Source organism: Myotis lucifugus, unplaced genomic scaffold (genome assembly GCF_000147115.1).
Source record: "Myotis lucifugus unplaced genomic scaffold, Myoluc2.0 scaffold_0, whole genome shotgun sequence".
In the NCBI taxonomy this organism is placed as follows: domain Eukaryota; kingdom Metazoa; phylum Chordata; class Mammalia; order Chiroptera; family Vespertilionidae; genus Myotis; species Myotis lucifugus.
The window spans coordinates 21691331-21715946 of record NW_005871048.1 but is presented as its reverse complement, the minus strand read 5'-3'; the positions used below and the strand labels follow the sequence as shown (position 1 = coordinate 21715946).

The window sequence follows — 24616 nt, the reverse complement described above, 5'->3', positions numbered from 1 at the left end:
TCGGTTTGGCTCAGTAGATAGAGAATCGGCCTGCGGACTCAAGAGTCCCAGGTTCGATTCCAGTCAAGGGCATGTACCTTGGTTGTGGGCACATCCCCAGTAGGGAGTGTGCAGGAGGCAGCTGATCGATGTTTCTCTCTCATCGATGTTTCTAACTCTATCCCTCTCCCTTCCTCTCTGTAAAAAAAAAAAATCAATAAATCAATAAAATATATTAAAAAAAAAAAGCCCTAGCCAGCTTGGCTCAGTGGATGGAGTGTTGGGCTGCAGACTGAGGGGTCCCAGGTTCAATTCTGGCCAAGGGCACATGCCTGGGTTGTGGGCTCGTTCTCCAGTGGGGGGTGTGCAGGAGGCAACCAATCAATGATTCTCTCTCATCATTGATGTTTCTATCTCTCCTTCTCCCTTCCTCTCTGAAATCAATAAAGAAATATATTTTTTTAAAAAAACTGCTAGGAAATAGAGTAATGATGAACTATGTATGATCTTAAGTACTATTGTAAATGATTTGGCTCTAATTCCTTTTTCTGATGAGATGCCTTTCATTATGGAATGAAGAAGAAAAAAATATTTCAGTTTCTTAGTCTAAAACACCTATAAAATAGATAACTGAGTTAACATAAAACATTGCAGATGAAATAGATTTTTTTTCTGAAAATCTGAACTACTTTGCATATATACGTCATTTTTTTTCTATTTGGAAATAAATCTTACTATGTATTAACAATTAGATCAATTAGTTCACTAAAATAATGCATTAAGAGTTCTGGAATGAGATACAGAATTGGGTGCACATTAACTGGAATTCACACATATGCACATATATAAAACATGTATATATATTCGTTATAATATTTTAATCATGTATTATCAAATATTAAAATTTACTTGTTTTCTGTATAAAAATTTACCAAAAATTATTTTTATTTTTAAATATTTAGTTATGACTAAAGGAAATGACAATAGAATTTTATTTTCTCAGATAAGTTATTTTACTCATATCATCTTGGTTTTTAGGTTAAGTAGTTAAAGAAATCATATTTTTCCAATTATGTAAGTGTGAGAATCAATGTCAAAATTATCAAGTTTCTAGATTAAAATGGAACATTTTTACTCATGTAAAATGCTTTCAGGCATTTATAATAGAGATATTGAGTCCTTTGATTAGATGATGTGCAGTCTTCTCCAGTTCTCAGACTGTCTAAATCAATTACCATATGTTTATAGCTCATTCTCCTTCTAAAAGGTAGAATAATAAAAAGAATGGCTAAAATCTAGTGGTCAGAAATAAACGAATCAGGCTGAATGTCAGGATGGAAAAGACAAAGGAAGTATGTGGATTGTGACAAACTGAATAACAATTCTTACACTATAGAAAAAAAAATCAGGTCTAGCTCACAGTTATCAAGAAGAGATAAAGTTCCAGCATTGCCAGATCTTCTGATTTTCTAAAGAATCAACAAAAATTGAGATATAATTTGAAAATTCATGGTTTTTATATGTTGGGCACAAATTTTATATTTAAATATCTGTGTGGTTAAACAGGTCTGTAAACTGGCATCAAATTGTTACTCATGAGTTTGCTACCCCTATTCTACAACCAAGAAGAGGAACAGAAAAGGCAATAGGGTGTTTCTACAGGAGAAACGAAAGAAGCCAGGGATTTTAATGAAGACCAACATGATATTACTTATACTGCTATCAGATAAGTGCCAAATAGATACTGAAAACAACGTATTTTATAAGTCTGTCTTGAGTAAAAACAATATCTAAATTACATGTTTTTCTCATTCTAGTCCAAATATTAGTAAATTATTATGTTTGAAACACTTCAGGGAACACTAGAAGGGAAAACAACTTGTTAAATTAAATATAAAAGTCACACTACTACAAGTCATTTGCTTATTTATCTATAAGAGTGCAATTACTATTTTAATCCAAATTTGAAATAAAGACCTGAGTGAAGTGACTCAAGTGCAAGTCATCAATATTATTTTTATTTAAAATAGATTCCCAATTATTCCCACCTTTCTCAGGTAAACCCTCAACAGTATTTGCTTTCTATAGAATAATAAATGTGTACAATAGAAAACAAAATTGTCACTAGGTAATTTCTGCATATTATGAAACAGTGACATTCTGATTCTATTACTGTGTCATCCACATTAAAGTTCTCAGCAAACTTATTTGAATCGTGTTGACAAAGCTTGAACTAAAAACATATTTTTTTATTTCTATAACCTTTCATCAACTTAGAATGTGTAAGAATTGATATTTTATTATGATACAAATTGGATGTCTTCTCTAGCTAAATATATACCTTAAAGTTCTGTATTATGTTTCCAATTTAATTTAAAATAAAATATTTCAAATTGACATGGCTTGAGCTTTACAAATAATATGGCACAGAATCAATTCTCTAGAAGAGATCCTGCTTTTGTGCTACAGATGTTGGCTGAAAGCCTGAGTAGATAAAAGAACATGAATTTAATGGAATGCTTCAGAACCTAGCTCTAGGACTTTTGTTCTCTCTTTTAGAGTTGAATGAAAAAAAAAAAGGAATTCTATTTTAGAATTATATAACAGCTAACTGTGTCTGAAGTTTGGAGTATAGTCCTTAACTATATAGACAGTTTATTTAGTTGTTTCCTCTTCTTGTCTCTGGAAAATAATCTTCTTTTTCTCTCTGGGTAGGAAACATAAGCTAGAAAGAGTTCAAGATCTGTGAAGACACATTAACAGGAATGCATTCACTTTCTGAATACCATTTGGAAAAGAGTGCAAAGCTATATAAATTAATAGGTTTTATTATATTGGAAAATAAACATGAAAAGGGAATGATGAAATGACACAAATAATGTCATACTAATATAAAGCTACATCTTCTATAGAGATATTGGTGGAAAGTGAGCCGATCCTGGGATCAGCAAGTTTGGCTCTGCCACTGAGTGTCTAGTCTTAGATGAAACTCTGGGCCTCAATATCCTGCTCTGCAAAATGAGGGGTTTAACTAGATATGTCGTCAAAGGGTCACTAAAGTCTCTCTGATATACATAGATTAGCTATGCATCATATATTTATATATTTATGATAATTATATCACTTTAATTTTTTCACTCTACCTAAAATCTTTTTTAACTGTTCTTGATCCTGAAGTCTTGTGCTATATAAATCTATGTTTATCAGTGAGACAAAGCAAAATTGTTTGATGTACGAAATGAAAATCTTCATTGTTTTTCAAATGAGTTTGGATTTTTCTAATCAGTTATCAATTTCCTCACTTTTTCCAAAATTTTTCACATATTTCAGGGAGAATTATAGTGCTATTTTTAAAGAAATTCAAAGCAGAGAATGCAGTTGTTTGACGAACATATAGAATACATTAGAGTTTCCTTTAAGGTGAAAGGTTGGGGATTTTCAGAAACTATACAAGCTATTTTCAGTGCATTACTATCATGAAATAAAGAGCAAGCCATGAAAAAATGTTCCCTAATATTGTCAACCATCAGCTTGGTTAGAAAGTCCCCAATCAAACTTATGTGTTAAAAGGTCCAGAAGATGGAGGGGGGGGATGTCAAATTCCCCAAAGGGTTCATTGCATCATGAGTCACAATTCTTGTGCAATGCAGTCATTTCCTAACATACTAACTTCCAGAAAGTCACATGCCTCTGTCATCGCCTGGCCAGTAGGGGCAGCACCCCATTTGAACAGTGCTCAGTTTACCTTTAGTCTTTTTTCCAGTTAGCCTACATATGCTCTTGTCACATGCCTGTCTCTGGTTCCTTAAGGATATAAGAAAACTGATCTCCAAAAACCATTTACATAGATGCAAAAGAACCAAGAAAATGCAGATGGTTTGTCTAGTGTGTCACCTTTTTCTTTTCTCCAGTAAGTACCTGCCCTCCTTCTAATCTACTGGAAGTCAGAGTACCTCCTCACTCTCATACTCAGTGTCCCACAGGCAGTGAGTAAGAGAAAGACTTAGTTCCTGTACACACTAAGTTAAAAGAGAAAACCAGATAAGGGAAATGTCAAATTCACCATATATCATGGTGGAAAAAGAAGAGAGCTTCCTAAACCTATTTGAACATAATTTGTCCTGTCACCTTGTGTTAGTTCTAAATGGCTAACTCACTTCAGCAGTTATATAAATGCCCCTCTTATCACCTTCCATACCTTTCTAGAATAAATTTTATCATTGTCATTGTTTGGATCCTGAAGACTTTTGTAAGTTAGGACTCTGATTAATATTATTTTCTTTCTTTTTTATTTTTATTTTTTGAATATATTTTATTGATTTTTTTACAGAGAGCAAGGGAGAGGGATAGAGAGTTGGAAACATCGATGAGAGAGAAACATTGATCAGCTGCCTCCTGCACACCTCCTACTGGGGATGTGCCTGCAACCAAGGTACATGCCCTTGACTGGAATCGAACCTGGGACCATTCAGTCCACAGGCCGACGCTCTATCCACTGAACCAAACTGGTTAGGGCTTCTTTGTTTTTTAAATCAAATAATAAAGATTTGGAGTTATTACACTTACTTCTCTGAAAAGAGGACTATTATGCAGTATATAGCTATGAACAGGCACTACTGTAAATTTTGGGCTGTACATTTAGATGACCTTTAATCCTGCTTGGAAACTCTTCTGTTCGTGTCTATTCAGTGACGCTGCTTATACATCCCACCAGAGGGATTCCAAGCATTTGCCAAATCCCCTGGGCCTGCATCTCAAATTACTTTGTCCTTATTTTATGCAAATCTCTGGTGGGGATTCCCATCCTTGAGGAAGCCCATCCTTTTGTTATCTGTTTGCAACTTCAGACCTACCCCAATTCTTGGCACAGAATGCACTCTATTAAGGTTGTTGAAGGGATGAACGTGAAGAAATTCATCTATCCATATTTTCCAACTGTAGAATTATGTGATTTAAAGTACTTTGCTGCTTTAGAATAAACTTTTTAAATGAAAAATTCTGAGTTTTATTATTTATCCAGTTTGAGAGGAATGCCATCCTTCGTGCATTACTAAAATATGTGTATGAACATATACTGTGTTAATTATTTTCCATAAAATAATCAGCTTACTGATTTTGAAACTAACAGCAATTCTGTTGTAGGCATCTGTTCTAGGGAAAAAAAGAAAGAGAACATATTTGCCAGCTGAATAAACTACAAAGTGCGCTTTAGCAGCACTGATTCTTCCTAAATGAAAAATTCTGAGTTTTATTATTTATCCAGTTTGAGAGGAATGCCATCCCTTCGTGCATTACTAAAATATGTGTATGAACATATACTGTGTTAATTATTTTCCATAAAATAATCAGCTTACTGATTTTGAAACTAACAGCAATTCTGTTGTAGGCATCTGTTCTAGGGAAAAAAAGAAAGAGAACATATTTGCCAGCTGAATAAACTACAAAATGCGCTTAGCAGCACTGATTCTTCCTGCTGATGGATTATTTGACCTTAACACATATGGATTCTACAAAGTATCAAATTCTTTTCTTTTCTTTTTTTTTAAATAATGTCTAGTAACAAGCAAAACACAGATGAGAGTTTTAGGAAAGTGCTCAATCCCATCCAAACACTGCTTCTCTAATTTTGATTATTTTTTGAAATAGCTACTGTCAAACATTTATAATGACTATATACTTTTCTACAGCAATACTGAGAAACAGGTATTTTAATGTAAGGTCAGTCTGTAATACTGTGAAAATTTCATATACGGCTATAAAATAAATTTCTGTAGAAAATTTACAGAATTCATATATGACAAAGGAGGCAAGAGCATACAATGGAGTCAAGACAGTCTCTTCAATAAATGATGTTGGGAAAATTGGAAAGATACATGCAAAAAAATGAAACTAGACCATCAACTTACACCATACACAAAAATAAACTCAAAATTGGTAAAGGACTTGAACATAAGGAGGGAAACCATAAAAATCTTAGAAGAACCCATAGGCAGCAAAATATCAGACATATGTTGTAGCAATATATTCACCAATACAGCTCCTAGGACAATGGAAACTAAGGAGAAAATATACATCAAAATAAAAAGCTTCCGCACAGCAAAGAAACCATCAACAAAAGAACAAGAAAGCCCACTGCATGGGAGAACATATTTGCCAATGTTATCTCCGATAAGGGTTTAATCTCCAACATTTACAGGGAACTCATACAACTTAACAAAAGGAAGATAAACAATCCAATCAAAAAATGGGCTGAAGACCTAAATAAACACTTTTCAAAAGAGGACATAAAGAAAGCTGAGAGACATATGAAAACATGCTCAAAGTCACTAATTATCTGAGAGATACAAAGCAAAGCAACAATGAAGTACCATCTCATACCTCTCAGAATGGCTATCATCAACAAATCAACAAATGACAAGTGATGGCAAGGATGCATAGAAAAAGGAACCCTCATACACTGCTGGTGGGAATGCAGATTGGTGCAGCCACTGTGGAAAACAGTATGGAGTTTCCTCAAAAAATTAAAAATGAAACTCTCACTTGACCCAGTGTTCCTACTTCTAGGAATATATCCCAAGAAAACAGAAACACCAACCAGAAAGGATATATGCATCCCTATGTTCATAGCAGCACAATTTACAATAGCAAAGATTTGGAAGCAACCCAAGTGCCCAACAGCAGATGAGTGGATTAGAAAACAGTGGTACATCTATATAATGGAATTCTACGCTGCTGTGAAAAAGAAGGAACTCTTACCATTTGCAACAGCATGGATGGACCTGAAGAGCATTATGCTAAGCAAAATAAGCCAGCCAGAGAAAGATAAACATCACATGATCTCACTCATTTGTGGAATATAATGAACAACATAAACTGATAAACTGATGAACAAAAATAGATCCAGAGATAGAAGCATCAGACCATCCAACCTAAGATAGAAGGCAAGGTGTGTGTGTGTGTGTGTGTGTGTGTGTGTGTGTGTAAGAGATCAATCAAAGGACTTGTATGCATGCATATGAGCATAACCAATGAACACAGAAAGTAGGGGGGTGAGGCATGTGCTGGGGGTGGGAGTGATAGGGGAGAGATCCATGGGGGGAAAGGAAATTTATGAAATACTTTAAACAACAAAGAATTTAAATTAAAAAAAACCTGTATTGGTAATACAAGTAAGATTAATTTACACAGGTAAAACACCTAGTATATGTCAGGATAATTTATTGAGATATTAATTGCTATTTTGTTATTAACTGCATTTGAAGAATTAAAATAAATTGCTATTTCATTCTACAAAAGACATAAAAATAAATATAAATAAAAAAGAAAGTTTACAGAATTCTACTGAGAGAAGTAAGATCATCAATGGAATAAAATCCAAAATGATTACTTTAGTTGCAGGTGATAATTGTAAGTAAAATCCAGTGGAGCAAAGGAAAAAAATGTTGGTTCTTATTAGACTAAATTATCAAAGATATTAATAGTATAATATAGAATTCTTTGCATTTTAGACATTACATGATTGTTTTAGCCTTTTAATTGCATCTAAAATTTAACTAGCATAAGTATTGTTGGATATCGAAACAATGAAGCTATAATTCTGAACTCAGTTGCTTGGTGCTACAGCCTAATTAATTTTGGAAAATTTCTCTGAAATTGTTATAAAGGCTAAGAAAACACAGTTCATATAATTCATCAATGAAATCTATATAAACTAAGTACCTAAGATTTCCCAATTACTGTATAAAACTTTGTTTATTTTTTACAGAGAGTTAAATGGATTTTTCACTGATTTGACCATCTCTAGAGATACATCAAATGGCAATCTTTTCTTCAAGAGTGTGCTTTAAATGAGGAATTAGAGAATGAGACAAGCACTATGGACCATACTTTTGTTTTGAAAACAATTGGGTGCTGACAATAAAAATGTATACTGCCTGAAACAAAATTAGTTTATTCCTGATAAGAGACTAATAGTAAATAGCAACTGCCACCCCAATCTTCCCTGCTACACATTCCCTTTGACCACCAAACACGGTCATTAGGTGATGGTTTGGAAGACAAAAGTGGAACAGGGTAGAATTGAATGTGACTGAGTTCTTAATATGCTAGCATTACAGTCATATTTTCTCCAGGAAAATTTAATCAAGGAATATAACTAAATATAGTAATATCATTGCTTAGGTAATGAGGTCTGGTACATAGACTTATGAATATGCCAAAGTCTCTATCAGGGACTTCTTTCCTACATGAAAAGTCTAGTGGGCAAACACCAAGTTTTTTGTTTTACTCTCTCCTAATATGTTATCTTGAGTTGGCATTTCAAATACCTATAGCCATAATTTGGAAGTTGTAGCCTGAGGCTATGATAATCTGATCAACCATATTAGAAGCTAGAGTTAACTGATTGCCTATAATCAATCATTTGAAAACACCTAATCTAAACTATTGCCTTCAAGCTAAACCAGAGCTAAATTATTCCAAGAAGATAAGAAATTGTAAATTTTAAAGATTTATGGGACACTTGATTCAATAACCTTCCCAGCAAACTCAATATCTAGAGATATTCACTTCTTAAAAATCCATTAGGTTTGCTTTTTATTTTAAATTCACAACTAATTATTTTAATGTTTATAAGAAATCTCTGAATGTAGTAATTGCCCAGTCACTTGGACTTAAGTTAGAATAGCTTTATGCAGATTAATTCAATACATTTTTTGCATATTGATCAGTGTTCCTCTTTTTTCCTGAAAGGTCAGAGAAACAGGGGAATTTCTAAGATTATGCATGTATTTTCTACCACCAGTCATTACAAGATTGGGTCTTAAAAGCAAAAAGGCAAAAAAAAAAAAAAAAAAACACAACCAAAAACAACCCAAATGCATGTAACAAATATAACATATAAAAATAAATGCATGAATTTTTCCTGTAGCTCTTAAATATAGCAGTATAAACCTTTATTCTGAATATAGTCTTGGAACTTAAAAAATAATGAAAATACATTTCTTTCCCTGGCTAAAATGTTTAAAATAATAATTTTTCTTCTCAAGAGCAGAATAGTAAATTCTTTATAAAATATTCATAGATTTCCCTCTATCTTCTCCTCTCTCTCTCTCTCTCTCTCTCTCTCTCTCTCTCTCTCTCTCTAACATATATATCAGAATTTGAAAGATAATATTCAAGAGATAACATTAAGTTTTAAATTATGAAACTATGGTAACTTTCTCAGGTGGCCAGGATAGATATTTCCAAGTTTCACACTTCATTATTATGATCCACTTATTTGTTAATCAGAAGTTAATCTTATATTTTCATTCTAACAACACCTTAGGCAGGTAAAATTTAGTAAGCATTGATATCACAATTTTGTGGGTTTTGTGGATACTGGGCACAAGTTGGTTCTTAATATGTACGAGTTGATTAATTAACAAATTGCTGGGAAGACAAGCTATCCAGGTTCTATTCTCATTATTTGAGATTCAAACCTTCCTTACTGGCATGGTTTCCCTCTGCTTCAACATAAGCTAATATGATTTCTGGTGGTAGCCAGAATGATTAAAAATGTTTTTCTTCCATTCTACTTGCTACCCTGCTTCTTTGATTGCTCTAAAGAAGTAACCCTAAACCAAAGTTCAACACAACTTTGTTCTTTTTCATGACTCTATTCTCCACCCCTCTGCACCTGTGCCTCAGCTCTCACCATAAGGAGTATGAGGTTTTCACACTTCTAAGATAAAGAGATAAATAAATAAATCTTTGCTCTCATGTAATTTACAATATAAACAGAGAACAAAATGAATAATAATCATACATTTTGATGAATGTTTTATTAGAGACATTCATTACTTGTGAAGAAAATACAGAGAAAAGACACAAGAGTGAGGAATTGTGCCCTATTGGAACTTACCTTTCAACGGAGACTTGAAGGAGTAGAAGTTATCCAAGTGGAGAGGAGAGAAAATGTATACCCAGGAGAAAAACCAGGATATGCCTATGTCACTGAGTGCCACGAATGCTTCCCCACTTGTCAAAAGACATTCTAGATATTTGCAGAGCCTTTTTAGTCTCAATGAGAGAACATGCTGGCCAAGGGCAGCCTGGCAGCTCTGTTTCTCACAGGTTCCTGTTTAAGCCATACACCTGTGAATGACTTCTCAGATATAAGCTATGAATATTTTCACATTCCAGGATGAAATATGAATAATGGGAACTGATAGGAAATAATATTGTGACACGAGAGTAAAAAGATTTAAGATATCAGGAAATGGGGCAATGCCAGAAGAGTGGATATCAGAGTCCCCAGTAAGGGAAGAAATATTCCATTATGAAAAATTATGAGGCTTAGAACACCCAAAATGCAGTATCTAACTGCTCAAAGGCATTAAAGAAGGATACATGTTTTATAAAGAAATATTTCAGCTGTGTTGCTCATTGGTCAAAATAGAAACCATATGAAAATGTGTTTGGCCTAAGATCAAATTTAGAACAAATAAGCCATTTCCAGAAGGCATTTGGAGTGAATGTATCCATTTTCAAAGTTGTTTTATTAAATTGCTTTTACTTACGTGACTGAGTAGATTCAATATTCTAACACAATCCATTTGAACAACAGTGATGAACTTAAGTTTCCTGAAATCTGCTAATGGTCTATTTCAGCCTACACTTTTAGTGGGGGCTCTTTTTGGAGCCTGGTCTGATTCAAATTATTGGGCAAGCACATGCCATTCACATGAATTTACTGGTAGTCTGCAGAGGATCACCCTAATTTTATATAGCCTTTTTTGTATACTCCTTTAAAATTGACAAATTTTCACATCTGAAAAATAAGTGCAGTAATTAAAGTCTGAGAAATAGTATTTATTTTGTAATCTTAAAACGGGGGAGGGGGAAGAGTTGATGCTGGGAGATGTGTAAAAATACAATCTGTTTATTTGTTAAGAGCCACATAAAAAACATACTTTAGCAACTAATGTATGCTTCTTTTAATAGATATTCTAGACCAAAGAAATATTTTACAACAGAGTGACAGCTACATAAATAAGAGGTGAGCTAGAAATGTTACTTTATTTGATTTCTCTAAGGCTTGTTACTTCTGCTTACATTTATACCAACAAGCTAGGAATTATGACCTTGATCATTAATTGTGAATCAGCCAGTTTACTGGCTGCATGCCATAAGAAAACATCAATAACCCAGCAAAACCATGGGAAATTTAGGAGGGTATATTAAGTGATAGCCCATTATTCAACATAATTTTATTTAATGGCAAAAATGAAGAAATAAGTATACTATTTGTGAAATATGCAGATTAATTAGAATCTTATCTTATATTCTAAATAAAATGAAATAACTAAAAAATTATGTAGTCACAGTAATAGTGTAAAAAATGCTTATCCTCCCAACACAAAATGAAATTACTAGGAATAAGTTCAAGATAGCACAACAAATATCAACAACATAAATATAAAATATGAGACTTTTGCTACATATTAAGTACAACAAAATCAACTTTTGAAAATCCCGTGATAACAAATTGAATATAAATCAACAATATATCATAATTATAAGGAAAGTCAATGTATTATTGATACTGTGTCTAATGTGCAAAAGGTCTAACAAAACAACTTGTATGAAATATATACACACTATTCATATTTTATATTTTCTGTAAATATATATAACATTATATTATGTACTTTGTGAGTATATATGAAATATTAATAGTACATTAAATATTAAATATGCATTATGTGTATATACAGCATATGTATATACTATTTTTATTTTTCATATATGTAATATATACTAGTCGAGAAATAATTTTCCATAATTTCCATTTATAAACAGAGTTATGATTTTTTAAAGTTTAATAATTGCAGAAATCCAAAGAAAGAATAAATTCAATAGATTATGTAGCATCATAACAAACATATGTGCCTATATTTTCTATATCTACTTATATACATTTGGTTATGTGCGTATCTTTTACTATCAACAGTAAACATTCAGATGAGGGTGGGTTAGTTAAATTATGGTATTAAAAATATTAAGAATATTTAAATTCCAAGAGATATTACTTGAAAGTAGGAATATTTTAGTGAGCTATCTCTATTACTGTGATGATCAAAAGTTAAATGAACTTTCTTTAGGTTATAGAGAAGACATTTTTGAAGATGTTTATGAAAATCAAGTACAAATGTTTATTGTGGTGGTTTGAATATGCACTTTAGTAAGAACAAAGGACAGAACCAGTAAAACTGGAAGCCCAAAGGAATCCAAATGATTATTTATGTCAATATCCACATTTTAAAAGATACATATTTGAGACTCAAGATTGAAAATAGTCTTGTCTACAGTCAGAATAGGAGAGGTGTTTTTTTTGTTGTTGTTTTTTTTTTGTTTACCATCCTTGGAAATCAACCTAAAAGATTATTGAACATTCTGTAAGCAAATATTCTCAGTTTGGATCAATGTAAAAACATGTTTTAAAGAGAATAAGAACATTTCCTCACATTCTGCAATATATATCTGCAAACTAATTTGAGAAACACTGCTGTAGGTCATGAGGGGCATATCAAGCACTTCAAATGAAAATTCTTAATTCCAAGAAAATTTAAAGCAGTTACGTGGTCAATTTATCTCACACTTGCACATTTATTATAACTGTTAAATTATCCTTCAAATAAAAAACATCTGGAATATTTGTCAAATATTTAAAAAAGGATAACATATGTATTCTCCACTAAAAGATAAAGAACAAATGTCACAAGTAGAACTTGTACCAAAATTTTAAAAATCTATATTCACTCAATTTATTTTGTCCTTAAAATTCATTTTGTTGAAGATATTAGCGTATAAAATTGTTGGATAACTTTAGAATGACTATAATAGTGACATCACAGGACATATCTACTTTTACCAAACTCAATAATCACCAGTGAATTTTCAATCATGTTTGTCTTGATTAATACAAAGTACAAGCTTATTAATTTGATGAGTAGAGTCAATTATATTAAAACAAATTATTAGTTAGAATGTAGTGACAAAATAGGACACATACATTATTTTTGTTACAGTAGAATTAAAATAATAAAACTATTGGGTCATATACATTAAAAATAATTGATTTATTTTAAATAGTTTAATAATAGTCATAATAATTGCCAGAGGGCAAAGGATCCAAATTTAAATGTTCGGATATTTTTTCCAGGACTGATTGTAAACAAATATAAAATTTAAATCAATTAAGCTCTTAAAAATAAATATCTGAATAGAGATAAGAGCAGTATAATAAGAAATAGAGGAATGAAGATGAGAACGATAAGAGCAAACTCCCTAAAGTGCAAACTTCAAAAAAATTTGCATAAGTGTGCATATGATTCTAATATACAACTAAGAATTTACATATATTTAGTTATGTAAAACATAATTTAAAAATATACTCATTTATTTATCTCATGGAAGAATTTTTTAAATTTAAATATGCTTTTTATTGATCTCAGAGAGAGGAAGGGAGAGGGAGAGAGATAAAAACATCAATGTTGAGAATCACCTGCCTTCTGCACACCCTCTACTGGGGATCAAGCCCACAACCCAGGCATAGGCCCTGACCAAGAATCAAACCATTACCTCCTGGTTCATAGGTTGTCGCTAAACCACTGAGCCACATTGGCCAGGCTAGTTCCTGGGAGAATTCTTAAGTAATTATCTATAGCAATTGATAGTGGAACTGAGGATCTACTTTTTAAACTATTCGTGTTTTTTGTGTTTTTGTTTTTTTTTGCTACCGTGTTAAAAGTTAGAAAATTAAATATAATCATCCCTAAAAAAAAACACAATAGTACCTAGTTATTATGAATCAAATGATATTAATTATAAAAATAGATATTTTTTTGCTTAACATGATATTTTATAAAATATTTTTGAATGTTTTACATAATAATTTAAAATTGTATATTATATTATGGGTTAGATAATTTTTATATATTTTATAATATTTTTAAAGTTTCAATGAGTCAGTTTATAGTTTCAAAATCCCTTCCTCACTCTTAAAATATTATGAAAATTGTTCCATTCTTTATAAGAAATATTTTTTAAAAAATAAAATAAGTAGACATGTAGGGCTTCTGAAGAATACCAATGAGAAGCTTGCAATCCCAAACCAGTTGATACATTTAAATTTGTAATTATATCTTTTTAAAATATATTTTTATTGATTTCAGAGAGGAAGGAAGTGGGAGAGAGAGAAACATCAATGATGAGAGAGAATCATTGATTGGCTGCCTCCTGAATGCCCCCTTACTGGGGATCGAGCCCACAACCCAGGCATGTGCCCTTGACTGGAATCGAACCTGGGACCCTTCAGTCCGTAAGCCGATGCTCTATCCACTGAGCCAAACCAGCTAGGGCTGAAATTATATCTTTTATTTGTCCCTATTAAATTACCCTTTCCTTATGTTGACTGTTTTAAAACTTGACTATATCTATATTTTTTCCTCCAGCTTCACTTAATATGGCTTGGGAAGAATGACCATATATTAAAATATCATGTAAGAATCTCTTTGAGTTTTAAGGTTGATAGTTATATTTTTAGAGCTTTTCAAAAAAACCCTGCAAATGAATGGATGTTTAAAATTAGTAAGCCATCATAATTTTCAGAGAAGAAAAAGTTTAAATAATGAAGCTTGACAAAATGAAAACTACTTAAATGATTCCCATTCTGTACAAGAAACTTTGCTTTCCAAATAGCTTAAACTTTCTACTTGTAGCTGCAGTACATGGAAAGGCCTTTTTAACATGGTGATTATATGCACCCTAAAACGTATGTAGAGTTCTCTAAACCTTTCATGAGAGACAACAAACTCCAGTGATCAGCAGAGGATATGAAACTCTCTCAACTATTTTACTGCATTGTATTAACCACGCCATTTCAGAGAGATGTAAAACAGATACATAAAGAACAGAACTTTGGGAATTTTGCTATTGTTTTGTTATCCTGTGACTCTTGTTTTATCACTTCCTTATTTTCTTTCAGCGTTTTAGTAGCTGCACAGACTACAAACATTACGACAAAATGCAACATTACATGCACTAATGTGTTATTAATTCTATAAGTGAAATTACCTTTCACATACACCATGTGTATGAATTTCCAAAATATTTGAAATGTGAAAGGCATCTCTACAGCTACTTTTTATACCCTGGGCTACAGTTTAGAACTCAATCACTTGACATTTCAGGGGGAATGTATAATTAGATACATGACCAGGAAAGTAGCAAGATAAGTTGTTTCTGGAGAATTCAAGACAAATCTTGTCAAAAACACCTAAAGCACAGTAATAAAAAGAAAGCATACCATTAACATCACCACCAGCAGTCAGAAGTTTGGTCTTGCTCTTTGAAATAAAATGCTTAGAAATTAGTGAGGTAGTTTATACTTATAAAGATAAGGAAGAAACATGTACAAAACGTAAAAGGAGAGTCTGATGAACTAATTATTAAAAGTTGTGCAATTTCTATGTTTAATATATCTGTAAAAAGCCCATATGAATTCATTGTTGTTAATAATACATAATCCTACCTGGACTCTAATTAACTGAAAATGCCCTATTTGAACCGTGCTTCTTATTTTGTGTTTTGTTACTGGTGGTAAACTGAGAAATATAAACCAAAATCTAAAGAACAAAGTTACTAATCCCAAAGATTATACAGAAAGGCAAAAAGCCCATAATAGTCAACAGGATATTGATGAATAAGAAAAAGTCAGCAGACACTACCTGACTTCAAGAATTACTATAAAGCTACAGTAATCGGGACTACTAGGTGTTGGTGAAAAATAGACAAACAGATCAACAAAATAGGTAAAGAGCCCAGAAACAGACCCACACAAATATAGTCAATTAATGTTTGACAAAGAAGCAAAGATAATATAATGGAGTAAAAACACTATTTTCAACAAAATGGAGCTGGAACTACAGGACCTCGTCATACAAAACAATGAATCTACACACAGACCTTACATCTTTCACAAAATTTAACTGAAAATAGACTACAGATATAAATGTAAAATGCAAAATTATAAAACTCTTAGAAGATAACTCATAGAAGAAAATCTACATAACTTTGTATTTGGCAAGGACTTTTCAGATATAATACCAAAAGTCATGATCTATAAAAGAAATAAATGATAACCTGGATTTCATTAAAAATAATAAATAATATTCTACAAAAGGCAATGTCATGAGAATGAGAAGACAAGTCACAGACTGGGGGAAAATATGTCCAAAATATATATCTGATAAAGAACAGTTATCCTAAATATATACAACTCAACAAGAAAACTAACAACTTGACTAAGAAATGGGTCAAAGACCTTAAAAGACATCTCACTAAAGAAAAGATATAGATGGCAAATAAGCACATTAAAAGACACTGGATATCATATGTCATCAGAGAAATGCAAATTAAAATAACTACAAAATATCACTACATTCCTATTAGAATAGCCAAAATCCAGAACACTGGGAAAACAAAATACTGGTGAGGATGTGGAGCTATAGGAATTCACATTGATTATTAATGGGAATATAAAAATGGTACAGACACTTTGGAAGACAGTTTGGAAATTTCTTACAAAACTAAACATACTTTTATTATAAGATCCAGCAATCATACCTTGCCATTTATCCAAATGACTAGAAAACTATGTCTACCCAAAAATCTGCACACAGATGCTTGCAGAAGCTTTATTCATGATGGCCAAAACTTGGAATCAACAGATGAGTGAATATATAAATTGGTACATCCAGACAATGGAATATTATTCCCCACTTAAAGGAAATGAGCTATCAAGCCATGCAAAGACAAGGAGAAATCTTTAAAGCATATTTTAAGTAAAAGAAGCCAATATTAAAGGGCAACATACTATCTTATTCCAATATATAACATTCCAGAAAAGGTTAAACTATGGAGACAATAAAAAGATCAGTGCTTGCCATGTATTAATGGGGAAGGAAGGGTGAATAGGCTGAGCAGAGAGGATTTTAGGGCAGTTAAACAACTGTTTAGTAATACTCTATTGATGGCTACATGTATACATCTGCCAAAGCCCACAGAATGTGCAAACTAGGAGTGAACTGCAGTGTAAACTATGGACTTTGGGTGATAATAACTTTCAATGAAAATTCATCAATTTTAACAAATGTATAACTGTGAAAGATGTTGATAATGAGGGAAGCTATGTGTGTTTGGGGAGGCATGGGGTATATGGGAAATCTTTGTAACTTTCTCTTGCTTTTGCTGTGAACCTAAAAATGCTGTAAAAATAGTTTATTAAAAAAGTACTAATTCAGAGTAATGGATTTTCTAATTAGTTTCATATACTCAGGAAGTACTTCAAAACATTTGTTTTTGAATCTTAATGAGTGGTGACTGTATGTGTCAGAGCGTGTGCATGCATAAAGCAGCATCTTTTTAAGTTTTTCTCTGAATCAAATGATACTCGACATTGACATCTCAAAGAATAGTATATAGTCTTAGCACAATGCATTATTAAGTGAATCTGTTAAGAACACATTATATAAAAAGAACATTGTTTTTTCAAATTGTAATTAACAGAAATCTTTGTAACGTAAAAAATACTTTTCCTCTAAATGGGCATATTTTTATCTCATTTTGTTGAAACTTTGTGTCAAACATCAAGAGAAAATGTTGAATAAACATGATCCAATATAAGAATGCAATTGTTCACAGAATAATACAATCCAAGAAACTATCTTTAGACAGAACAAGGAAATGGTAAATCTTTGACGGGAGTATCTCAGTAACAAAACAAAAGGAAAATACTAGCCCAGGCCCAATTATAGTAGATGAAGAAAACTATTTTTAACTCTGGGGTTGTTAACCACTTTCTTTTAGGACTTCTATTCACTGTATTCAATTGGTCCCCTGAACTTGCCCTTCCTTTCCATCTCCACTGATTCTGCCCTACATTTTTATCAATTTATGAGTCAATTAGTCAAAAAGCCTAATTGGTTTTCATTCCTCTAGCACCTCTTCTTGCCAATGCAGAGTCTGCAGTTACAAGATTTACTCTCCTAAATGCACACAGCTAACTGTGCTTAATGCAGGATAAAATTGATTCTCTTCCCAACCAGAACACAAGTAATTTTTCCAACTCTGTAGTACAATGCTCCACAATACTCCACAAGTGTACTGTGTACTTAATCATTTCCTGCCTCAGTTTGCTCTAATGATGCCATAGCATTTCTTTGTTTGGTTGTCTCTTTCTCTCTTCCGACAATTGTTATTCTATTTTTAAGGTCTAGTTCAAATGTCCGACTTTTAAGACTTCTTTGTTAATCTGAGGGACAAATTCTACACTCTTAACAACATACCTCCTTAACATTTGTTTATGTCCTAGCCAACTGTGCATGCCTCTGATTCCACCGTAAGCCTATGTGTTCCTTTAAAGCAGTGGTAAGTTCTGTTTTATTTTTGTATCTACAGCACCTGACACTCAGTAAAAGTTCAATAAATACACATTATTGCTTATCTTTGTGTTATATATATCACACACACATATACAAGACTGAATTTGGCCTTTTGGTGATTTGCCACTTTTAAACAAGAGTCTATTTCTTAGGTTTTTCTTCTGCATTTGAGTTAATAAATAAAAGGGAAACGTTAACTTAATTCATAAAAATAGAATCTGTAACTTTGGGGGGGAACATTAAAGAATATTACTTCAGCCAGTTTCTCTACCTCCAGTAGGCCTCCTAGCTACAGATGGGTCTTAACTGCTCCTTAAATACATTAAACATGTATGCTTCAACAATATCACCACTAGCCACTTAGCACTTCCATTGTTTTATTACCCAAGTTTTATCAATTTTACTAAGAATGCTCACTATTCTTTAACACAGAAAAGTACAAAAATCAGTAGTTTGTTCATGAGCAGACATATGTAAGTGCCAAGTTCAAATGTTTGCCTTTTCAAGAAAAAGAATAAACTAAATATTATAGCACATAAATAAAACTCAAGTTGGTGAATAGAGTAGCCATTATCAATAATGAAAGCATATATCCCCTGGGAGAGTTTATGGAGGCTCCTCCCTGCTGAGGGAAAAGGTTTAGTTATGTGTTCCATTGTGCCAAGGACAGACTGGTCCTTTCCAGACACTTACCCTCTGACAGCATGAATAAGTCTCAATGATGGATAGGCAGTTCGCACTTTCAGTTTATTCTTAAGGATTAATGCATTGACCCACTCCACGTGCTTCTCTCCTCCTTTGACCATGAAAGCAGGGATCCAAAGGACACTGTCATTCAGCATGGAAAGTCTGTGCACAAATTTTTCTCTGTCACTCTCATTCCGAAAGCCTCCAAATGCTCTTTGCACAACTGATGGATTCATGGTAATAAAATCTGATTTAGTTCCCACATCTGCAGCAAACTCCACCACAGGGCTAGATTACACCTGAAGAGGAAAAAATTAATGGAAAACGTGAGAAGGTAAATATGAAACATTTACTTCTAAAATGATACGCATGAAAAGAAGAATGAGAAACGAGCATAGTTTTTATTTTAACCAGGTAGAAAAAAAATAATCTGGTAAAATTACATTTGCAATAAATCACCACGCATCAGGAATTTTCTGCAATAAAGATGTGCACTCCTAGGGTAGGGCTCAAATTGTCACTTACATGAATTCAACCTGCTGTCTAAGAATATTCTTTGCTGTAATCGTCATAAAATCATACAATATGAATTCCTAATAGGTGAATTTATGATGGTAAGTTTGGCTGTCGCCATGCAGGTGGGAAACCTAACCACATGCTGTTCTATAAGTAAGTAAAACCTGATCTCCCAATCTGCACCACTCCTCAAGCTTAAGTCATTTCAACAACTTTATAAACATAAGTAAGTGACGATGGCTTTTCTGTATTCTAAGGTTAAGGGAAAACTGTAATTCCTTATAGCATTTTTCATAAACATGTCTATAATTGCCTTCTAGGGGCCTAAATGGGAAACAAAGGTAAGAAAAATGGAGTAATCATATTTAATATGCATTTTTGAGATGTTAAATAATGCAGAAAAGCCCTGCTATAGAGACAAATATCTTTCTGTTTCTCTGAGGACAACTCAAAATGCTTGTTTTCCCTGTTAACAGGAGACTTGCCCACTGTGGGGGAGGTCAGAATTGGCTAACCTGTTCTCACATCTGAAGTTCTAGGATATTGCAAAGTGCCTGCGCCTGGTTCTGTTCTTGTATGCTGATTTCACTCTTGTATTACAAGTTTAGGAAAGTACCTTGAACTTGGCCTTCAACCAATTTGTGATGCTATTTTGATTCTGTGACATAGATCTTTGACTACTTGAAAATAGTCCTTTTTTTTTTAAGTACTTTACCTTGCTAGGAAAGGTAAATTTTAATTACCTTTGATTAGTGAAAAATTAGATTTTTAGCAAACAAGATTTTGCTAATTTGGAAAAAAAAACAATTTAAATCTATTCAATGTACAAATTCATGAAAACACACACAAGCATACACACACACCCATAGACACAGACACACAGAATTATCCTTTTCTTTTTCTCTCCTCATATCAGCCTTTCAAGGGAAGGAAAAATAGAATGATTTCCTCTTTCTGCGTTTTACAGATTTGACTGCATTATGAAAATTTCTCACATTTCTCTTCCTTATGCATTTAGCCATATTCATTAAATTCTTAAGCGAGATAAATTTAATTAAAAAGTAAAGTGTGTGCTCTGCTATTAAAAATACTGGCTTATGTATCCTTTCTTATCTCTTTTAATTAATATGCATTATTACTTCTTAGATCTCTAAAAACATTTAGCTATCACAACAAATATCTTTCATCTTACACGATTAAGCAAAGTCTGTTATCAAAGATGAGCTACTGAGATAAAACAAATAAAAATTGATACGTCATATTATTTAGAAATAATATTTTCAAGTTATGCATATTTAAATACACCCACTATATTATGAGAGGGTATTTTTGTCTCTATCCATGATCCATGCACTATTTGATATTAGACACTATTCATTCCCACCACAGTCAGAATATTATGGATGGGATTGTCCTGGCAAAGAACAGCTACATGTGAGCAGAAACCAATGTGAGCATCTTACAATGGAACTCATGGAAGACTGAGAACATGGTGAATTTTGAGGTCCTAAAATGTACTCCACACCAGCTTTAAAAATAATCTAAAATTCTAAGCAAGCAGATTATAAGATGAATTTAGATACTGTGGGGGAAAATGTGTTCTTATTATCTTTATTACAGACACTTCTACTTCCATAGATAAAAAATAGGCAACACTTGTTAATATTACAGTTAACATGTTCCTGTCAGGAAAGATAGCATCAAGTATATCTTTCTGCTACAAAAATTCCTCAGCAATTCTTTTCAGAGGATTCCCACTATAGAAAAACAATATCTATACTTCACTTTCTCTACACTTATAAAAATTATCCAAGCCAACCCAGTTTAAGAGAACAAAAATAACATTCTACTGAATTATCTTCTCAGGAAAAAAAATCACTTAATTACTTTATGCTTTTCATTACTTTTTCTTATCACATATTTAAAAGCTATTCCACCCCCAAGTTTTCTAACACCCACTTTTTAAGGATTGACTCAGCATGTTTCTGAAACATGATTATCTGACCAGGTATAATTTCAGAGCTAGAAAGACATTCATCCATAAAGTTGGATATTGAAAAACAGGTACTTTCCACCTTGGAAGCAAAGGAAACTAACAGAAGAAGAACATTTCTGGAGAATAGGGTTGATCCAGGAAACAAAACAACATAGTTGATGCAATCAAGGAAAGCTAAATGACTGTGGTGCTAACAAAAGGGAACAAAGAGATCAAAGAGTAATTAATCCACATGAGTTTTATTGTAAAGTTTTTATGTCTTAAGCACAGCCCAACCAAGCTTTGCGAGGGATGGAAATAGCATTACAGAAGGACACATAGTAAAATACAATCTATGCTGGCTCCAGGAGTTCGACAGGTTCATTTTCCTTGGGGTGACTATGTCTAATTTTTCATTGGAAGGAAAGATTAACATCATGCTCACATGTGGCCAATAAATTAACTACTCTGTGGTTGAGTCAGATATTTAGTCATATATTTAGCTGAACGCTACATAATCAGGGCAAGCATTAAGCAAGCCAGAATAAGCAGCCAGCTGTGTTGTACTCCAGCAATTCAGTAGGCTTGTTGCGAACCACATAGCGATACTAGTAGCAATACTGCTGATTGAGCAAGATTATGAATAGATTTCCAATCACATGTACTTCATCTTCCTTTCTTCAAATCTTCTTAGGGATCACAATATTCAAAAGTACCCAGAATGTGTAGCAAGCATTTATGAAGTAACAGATTATTTTAGATGTTATTCTTAATCTCATACAATTGAAGAGTGGACAACTTATAAATGATGGATTTTGTGAGTCAAAAGTACTAAGTGCATAAGAATATTTAATATATTTAAGCTCTATATCTTTAGCCAAATTAAATTTTAACTGTCCAACTAGTTTCAGACATATTAAAAACCTAAAGACATATACACATTATCCAAACTCCCTGTTTATTCTAAGCTGCCTAATTTTCTATTTATTTACCATCATTGCTGAAAATCCTGAAGAAATGCAGCTAGGTCCTCTTGTAATTTAGACCTCTGAAATTTCTTCTATGATCTCACACTAGATGTGATTGCCTTTCAACATTCCTTCTATGCAGAATTGAAGGTACTTTTGTTTATTTCAAGGCTATATAATTTTTAACGTTCATTTTAATTTTAATTTATTTAATTTTTAAGGAAAGAAATGCTTATTTCATGTATAATACCTCAAGATCACAGATTTCCCTAGGAAGACATATCTCTTAGATTTATTGATATTCCCTGCATTCTCCTTATGTTATAGTTCAGCAGTCTAAGCAACTGAGAAGTTCTTCTCTTAATAGCTCAACAGTTCTCTTGAGAGTTCATTCTGAAAATACTGCACCATATGTTCAGAACTCTTCCAGCTATCTTACTATTTGATAGTAATTTTTTACAATGATATAACCTGGCCAAAATACAATATTTTTGGTTATTATTAGTAATATCAGTAAGATAATTCTCATTGATTTAGCCACGTCTTTAATCATTCCATGGTGCATCTTATACATGTGTGCTACCTACAGGACTAGTCATCCACAATACTGAGGTAAAACAGCATGCACTGTGATATTGAAGGTTGTTAATTACTTCTTTACACATATAACATAGATTAAGTGAGAAGAAAACAAAACTGAGTGTACTGCAGAATAAATTCTATTCTTCCTCACTACTAGTTAATGGTTCCTTTGACCAACACCAACTCCACTGTTTCTCTGTACTAGCATTAAAATCCCTTAGCCCAAACCATTGTTACCAATGGAACCACATTTGTCAACCAACCAGGAAAGGGAGCTAGCCTCTTCTCTTTTCTGCTCCCAGAGGAAGCTTATGGTTCCTATCTACTCTCATCTTACTTTTGAGCTTGAAGAACCAAGAGATTAAACACTCTCTGTTACCTAGGTGTTTTAGGTTTTGTGGTTACCCTCTCAAAATTGCTAGGAGAAGGTGAAACATGCAATCTATCAGTCTTTCTGACTTTCTTAAGGTGAGGGTATTAGGCCCCCAATTGACTTGAAACCAATACTTTTTCCAACACTTTGAGGTAAGTAGTATTAACTCCACTTTGAATACGAGAAACTAAGGTCCACTTTGAATACGAGAAACTAAGGTAAAAGTGGTTAAGAAATATGTCCTAGGCCACTGGTTCTCAACCGTTTGACCCAACCATAAAATTATTTTCGTTGCTACTTCATAACTGTAATGTTGCTACTGTTACGAATCGTAATGTAAATATCTGTTATGAATCATAATGTAAATATCTGATATGCAGGATGGTCTTAGGCCAAAGGGGTCGCGACCCACAGGTTGAGAACCACTGTCCTAGGCCATAGTATATATAAAAGAACAAGCACAGCTACTTTAGAATCACTCCAGGATGGAAGTTTTAAATGACATATTTACACATGTGATTTCTTTTAGAGTCAGAGAAAATGTTTATATGTTCATCATTCACCCCAATTTCCTGTAGGAGAAAGAGTACTTTACCATTTAGTTTCAGGTTCCAGTCTCAGACTCCCAGTATTTAAGCATATTATATAAAACAACTCAGCCATAAACACTCCCCAAATCCTGAGCAGTTATTAAACAAGGGGCTTTAAATATATTAAATATGAAAATAATATTTATACTTCAGATCTCTTGAGGAAAATTTTTCAAAATGTTGGGAAAAGGGTTAACTATCTAATTTAGGTCATTTTGAAATATGAAGAGAATTGGCATGCTATTTCTTACACAGTGTGTAAGAAATAGAGATGAAATGTTATCTTGAAGATTTGCATTTTCAGTATGGTTAGGGAACACAAAAATGTGCACATCACATTTTATGTTTGATGGTAAAACATTAATAAAATCCTAAGCTTGACAGAAATAAATACTAATGACACATTTCATGAAAACAACTGACTAAACAAGAAAGGAACTTTTTCACAAATCCAGATT

The 24616-nt window shown here is 32.7% G+C and overlaps 1 protein-coding gene across 1 annotated transcript in view; it reads right to left on the bottom strand.

Moving 5' to 3' along the window:
- Window positions 1-24616, bottom strand: part of ST8SIA4 (ST8 alpha-N-acetyl-neuraminide alpha-2,8-sialyltransferase 4) — an 89814-nt gene that overhangs the window by 29327 nt on the left and 35871 nt on the right. Inside the window, exon 5 of the mRNA XM_006081188.3 lies at window positions 19161-19442. Coding sequence (XP_006081250.1) covers window positions 19161-19442 — 282 coding nt within the window. The remainder of the gene's footprint in view (window positions 1-19160; window positions 19443-24616) is intronic.